Raw genomic sequence first — 6,248 nt, 5'->3', positions numbered from 1 at the left:
AGCTGGTGACGACAGAAAGGGTTCCACGGGCTGCGTCTCTCGCGGCTGCACAGGGTTCCGCGTGCCTCGGGCCACCGCGTTTCCCGACACCGATGCGTTAGCTGTGTGTCTCTGTGTGTGTGTGTGTGTGTGTGTGTGTGTGCGTTTATGCGCGCGTGTGTTTGTGCAGTCATCCCAGTACTGTGCGCGCGTCGGCCGGATCCCCAGGTCCGGCACGCTCGGGGGTCCTCGGGAATCCGGGGGACGACGATGGCCACGTTTTGCGTGTTCGGAACTCTCCTACATCCCGCCTACATCCCACGGGTGGGGGTGGGTGGGAGGGAATCGCATCGCGGCGGGGGCGCGCAGAGGGGGATGCCGGCCCGCGCGCCCGGGTCCTCTCCGCGATCGCGCCCGGCTCGTCACGCCCCCCCCATCCCCCCCCCCCCCCCCACCGCGGTTCGCTCCTCACCTCAGCCTCCGGGCTGCGGGAAGGCCGCGGCAGGAGAGCGAGGTCAAGGGCAGAGCGGGCGCCGAGCCCCCCTCCGACCGCGGGGGGCGCGGAGCCGGGTGGGCGGCAACAAAGGGCCGCGGCCGCCGCCCCGCAGCCCCCTCGTGCGCAACGCCCCTCGCCCCGGGAGGGAGGGGGAGGGGAGCGGGCGAAGCGGGAGCGGCGGGGGCGGCGGGAGGAGGGCGGCGCCTGCGTGCTCCTCCGCCGCCCCGCCCCCGGCGCCCCGCGGCGAGCCCGGCTCTCCTCCCGCGGCTGCAGCAGCTGCCGGTTCCTCACGGCCTCGGCGGCGGCGGCGGCGACGGCGGCGCGCTCGGAGCGGCTTCTGGAGCGGCGGGCGGGCGGACGGACGGACGGGCGCGCGGCCCCGGCGGCTCCCGTCTGAAGCGGCGGACGAGGCTCGGCGGGGAGGAGGCGGCGACGCAGGCGGAGGAGGCGGCGGCCGCCGGGGACCCGCTCGGCGCCTCGGCCCCGTGCCCCGTCCCCAGCCCGTGGTCGCTCGCGCTCGGCGGGCCGGCGCCTCGCCTCTGCGCGCGGAGATGGTGTAGCCCGGCCGCCGGAGCCGGAGCCGCCTCTGCTCGCGCGTCCCCGCGGCGTCCGCCTCCCCGCCTGAGAAGAGACCCTCCGCTCGGCGGCTCCCGCGCCGGGGAAGCCTCGGCGCCGCCGGCACCATGAGGTGAGGGGCGCGCGGGCCGCCAGCCATTGTGCCGCGGCGCCGCGACCGCTCTGCGCGGACCCGCCTGCCCCGGCCCGCGGCGCCGGCTCGGCTCTCCCGGCTCTTCCTCGCTCCCTTTTGTCCCTTTGGGTTTCTCCGGTCCAGCTGCCCTGCCCAGCCGCTCTGATTTGGGGGAGGGGGCTCCTCCCGGTGTCCCCTCCGATGCTCTTCTTTTACCCAGGATTTCCCTTCCTCAATTCAATATGCCAGCTCCCTCCCTCCCTCCCCCAGCCTGGGTTAACGAAACCCAGGAGATGGGGAGGGGCTCGGTAGTCGTAGCGTGCTCGTTGCCGAGAAACAGGTATTTTCCGTACATCTGTAAAAATTCCCTGCACTTTTAGTACAAAGCTCTAGTGTTTAATTAAAAGGGGGGTGGGGAGGAAAGTTTGGAAGGTTTGAAATCTCTGCGGGGAATAAAGTGCCTCTGGTCGGGGTAAAGCGGAGGAGCGGGGAAAGGTGAACATTTCTCGATGGTGGGGGAAGGGAGAGCATTTACTAGGTTTCCTCTGGCGGGGGACAGTGTGAGGCTGGGGTAAGTTGTTTGAGGTTTGTAAGCCCGGGCGGGGGAGGGTTTTGTTTGGAAAGCCCTTCTCCCCGGTTCGTAGCAGCCTGTGTTGCATTGCAGCAGAAGCGGCCGCGTTTCCCTTCCTCTGTAATCAATACAATTATTTATTTATTTTTCAGCCCCAAAGGAAAGTCTTGGATGTACCGTGGTGAAATGCTTTTTGATTGATACGGTGAAACATATGGTGTGGTGTTTTTTAATTTTTGTCTCTCCAGTTGTGTAGGAGAATAAACCGTGATGTGGTGTGTCACTCATTGGCGACCACCCACCACCCACCCCAAGCCTTTCCTAAGGTTGTTTTGTGTCCATAACCTCCTGCTTTTGGATTGGTGCAAGACTTAGTGAGAAATAGGACTTCGTAGACTGAAGGCTGATGCATTTTGCGTTATCATCCTTAAAGGCCTCCCTTTTAGGTTAAACAATTGTGGATGAAGTAAATTCCTCTGTTTCTTCTCCGGAGATAGCCTTTCAGTTCATTAGGATTTGAATCTCCTTTGTGTTAAAGATTAATGGCCGACGGTTGCCAAGACCTTTATAATGTAATGAAATGAGATTTGAATAATATCTTCAAATTCCTTCTCTTTGGCCTGAAAATGTTGTCATTGGAATTTCCCCCCTTATTTCTGTTTGAAACTTTAGCTTTTATATCCCCCTCCTCCAAAAAAAAAAAAAAAAAAATCAGGGTTGAACAGAGACCCGATACAATTTTAAGTATATTTTTGTGCTGTGTTTACTTAAGCTTACTATGAATTTTTCTGATTCTGGGTGACAGATCTTTATGTTAGTGTTAGATTTTTGCCAAATGACCCCTTTTCCTGGGTGATTTCATACAACTTATTTCAAATGTTTAAAAAGTAATTATGGCATAGAAATCAAGATTAATCTTTGTAAAATGCAAGTTGAGAAACTTCAGTTATATTTTTGTGCATTTTTCCTAAGCTACTGGTGGCCTTGAAAATTCAGGAACTGTTAAAAAAAATACATGACTGTTCTGTCAGGTAATATTACATACTGTTAATTTGTGCTTTAGTGACATAATGCTATAGGTCTTGCCGAACAAGTTAGTAGCTAGTAGTTTTTTTGTTTTTTTTTTCAGACTTGCAATAATTTTCTTAAAACATTAAAAGGACAAAATAAAGCAGGGTATTTTAACATTTGATATAAGCTATTTGAAAGCTTGTGAACAAAATATATTCAAGTTTGAAGTATTTAGTAAAACTTAAATCATACACTGTCTCAGTAAGTTATGTCTGGACTTAGAAGTTGTAGCTTCTAGTGAAATATAACTAATGTTTTGAAAGCTGTTTTCTTGCCATATTTCTTATTAGCTGTAGAGATAGAGAAATCACACTGAAGTTTTCCCAGTGGTGTAAATACAGAACATTCCCCCCAGGTCTGAGGAGTTTGCGCAGTCTACAGTAAATTCTTTGTAGGCTGATTTTGAATAATTTAAGAGCAGAAAAGAGGATCAGCTAGTTTTTCACTTTGAAAGGCTTTGTAGAGTCTCTCTTGAGCAGTTCCTAAGAGGGTGAGGGTAGGGTGGTTTGGTCTGAGGTAATCTCAAATGCTGTAGGAACTAAAAGTTAACCTTTTAATGGAATGACAACCCCCCCCCCCCCCTGCATCCCCCAACCCAGAAACAGGGATATTGAAGAGGGAATTTCCATTAAGTTGGTCAGAACTCTGAAGCAGTAAGTATCTTACAGAATTGAGTATTTGTGGTAAGATCTCTCAGATGTTTTAATTTTAGGAACAGTGTGTTTTTGTCACATGGTGTACTCTTATACAGTAGGGAACTGTGCGTTCCTGAAAGTCTAAAGACACAATCTACATGTAAAGTGCTGTGTATAGAGCTATTAGATCTTGATTAGAGGTGAGCAGTAATAACAAGTGGTCTAGGATTTACAAAGGACAGTGAACCAGTTGAGGGGGGAAAAAGCTACAGGCCAAAAAATACCAAACTGGTATCTGTAGTAGCCTGTTGAGTTCTGTACTGTTGTCATGTATTAGAAGCATGGAAGATTCTTTATGATTGAAGTGTGTATGGGATGGTATCTTTTAAAAACGAGTTAATCACTCAAAAATTTATGTCTTTCTTTTTTTAAACAGAAAGAACTTATTATTAAAATAGTTCCCTATAGTCTGGTTTCTAGGAAGAGCTCAGAACATTTTAGATTGGCATTTTTGTGCCATAGTGTATGATCTTAGCAACTGTAACACTAGATACTCAAGAGTTTCTCATATAAAAAAGGCATAGTGTGGTTATGAGGGTTCCGACCAAAGCTACTTACTGAGTGACCTTGACTAAGCATATAGTTTCACGGACACAGCACACAGCATTACATTGTGTGTGTGTGTATCAGTATAGATATATAAAGCTGTATGTAGTTTATTTATTTATTTGCTTTTTGAGACAGAGCTCATGTATTTTATGCTGGCCTGTGACTCAGTTGTATAACTGAGAATGACCTTAATTCTGATTCTCCCATCTTCACCACCAGAATGGTAGGATTACAGACTTGAGATGGCATCCACAGCTCTATGCTGTATTGGGGATTCTATCCAGGGCTTGCTGGATAAACATTCTGCCAACAGAGCACATCTGTGCCCCAGTACATAGCTAGCTAGGTGACTCTTTACGGGGTTGTGAGGACCAAATATAGAAGGCGCTTTGTGTGCTTCCCTTGTTTTAAGATGCAAACTTCTTTTAGACTAGTTGTACAAAACTTTTGGACATTTGCTTCACTGTTGACCTTATTTAAGGACGTCAGCTACAATGCCCTTTGCTGATGTGGTCCAGTAGGTTGTGGCTAACATGCAGATAAGGGCAATGATACATTTCTGCTGGATTGAGGAAGAATGCCATGTATTCATTAGTAATGTTTGCTTGACACATGGGTCCAGAGAGTGGTTTCAGGAAGGCTACTATTACATGTTCTATGCCCAGCCTTACAGGTTAAGTGAGGAAACTGTTTCTTGTCCGTTTTCTTTCTGTGTATATGTTTAGTCTTTGAAGTCTTTCTTTCTGTGTATATGTTTAGTCTTTGAAGTCTTTTATGGTTTTGCTACCTTAATTTACAGTAATGATGAATTTAGAATACATATGCAGGTACAGTGAAGGGGCAGAGAATTCTGTCTTGTTAATTGAGCATATTGGTAAAAAGTAATCCCATTCTTTCACAGGGTTGTAGTGTCAAGATTCATATCCAGGAAAGGGTGCAAATGGTAGTTTCCACTTTCATGGTTTGCCATTTATGCTTGCAGCTGTTGGGTATGTGACTCTTTCACAGATATTTATTTTACAAGTAGCTACATATTCAGGTTTTGTTTGTTTGTTTGTTTGTTTGTTGTGTTTGTTTTTTCAGGACAGTTTTTTTTTTAAAGTATGTAACTCTGGCTGTCTTGGAAACTCACTGTGTAGACCAGGCTGGCTTCAAACTCAGAGAGCCACCTGCCTCTGCCTCCTTAATGCTGGGACTAAAGGAGTGTGTCACCACCGCCAGGCCATCTTCAGGGTTCTTTATGTTTGTTTGCTTTTTTGTTTTTTGTTTTTGAATATCAGTTTTATAGTTTTTAAGTGACTAAACCTTGAAAATGTGTATGGGTAAGTAGATACAACTTATTTAACTTTATATAATAGTCAGGGGTTTGGAATAAGCAAAGCAATTAGGCAGGCACTATTTGGACTGTACAGAAGAAATTAATCAGTTGCTTTAATATTTTATCTTACATACAACTTTAAGAGCAGGGTGACTGTAACTTTCTGAATACCGGAGGTATTTGGGAAGGAGATGCTAGTTTTATGTAGTCAAGGGGTGGTAAATACTTAAGCCCTTATGTTTCTTCTCCCCCAACCTCTTCATTGAAACTGATGGAATTGAGAAGAAGTAAAGGCTATAAAGATAACTGAGTTGAGGTACCACAGGAGATGCCTCTAAATATAAGCTTCAGAACTTTGCTTTATGGAAAAACACAAAGAGCAAAGAGGCTTCCTTGTGACAGCTTAGTACTCCCAAACTGTCTTTTTTTTTTTTCCCCCTCAGTTCTAAAGGATCTAATATTCTACTCTCAAGTCCTACCACTAGCCCAAGGTTCTGTATCTTCATATTCAAGTTACCAGCAAACCACTCATATGTGCCTCTGACTGGCATTCTCTTAGAATCCTTTAGAACCTTCCGTACGCACAGTCACAGCCACAGCTTTGGAGTGCCTGTAACATTCTAGAGCTGTACTGGGTACAGCTCTGGTAGGATGTATAGTATTTTCAGGCACCGGTATTAATAAAGTTACGTAAACAAAAACCAGCAGCACTACTACTACAAGAATGGATGTAGAATTTGTATCTCACACGATACCAAAGCTCAGAAGCAGCCAGGGCCTCAGATTCAGGTTTGTTTATCTCCAGAGCTCTTTGGACCATATTTCTTTGACTTCATTGTAAAATACTAAATTAATGGAAGAATACTTCTGTTTTTTTTTTT

At 47.2% G+C, this 6,248-nt stretch overlaps 1 protein-coding gene across 7 annotated transcripts in view; it reads left to right on the top strand.

The window, feature by feature from the left end:
• Positions 1-955: 955 nt before the first annotated feature.
• Enah (ENAH actin regulator) overlaps positions 956-6,248 on the top strand; it is a 111,935-nt gene continuing 106,642 nt past the window's right edge. For 3 of the 7 annotated variants that reach the window (XM_085843509.1, XM_085843508.1, XM_085843499.1), the window contains exon 1: positions 1,442-1,503. In XM_085843509.1, the coding sequence (XP_085699635.1) occupies positions 1,457-1,503 (47 nt within the window). In that variant the 5' untranslated portion in view covers positions 1,442-1,456. Of the gene's footprint in view, positions 1,164-1,422; positions 1,504-5,167; positions 6,157-6,248 lie in introns of those variants that run through there. The other 4 variants (XM_085843506.1, XM_085843494.1, XM_085843503.1 and 1 more) reach the window with 4 other exon arrangements.

The sequence above is a fragment of the Mus caroli genome, unplaced genomic scaffold (assembly GCF_978045245.1).
Source record: "Mus caroli unplaced genomic scaffold, Mus_caroli_1 scaffold_1, whole genome shotgun sequence".
Lineage (NCBI taxonomy): Eukaryota > Metazoa > Chordata > Mammalia > Rodentia > Muridae > Mus > Mus caroli.
Note: the sequence above shows the minus strand (reverse complement) of the source record. Positions and strands in the feature narration are given on the sequence as shown.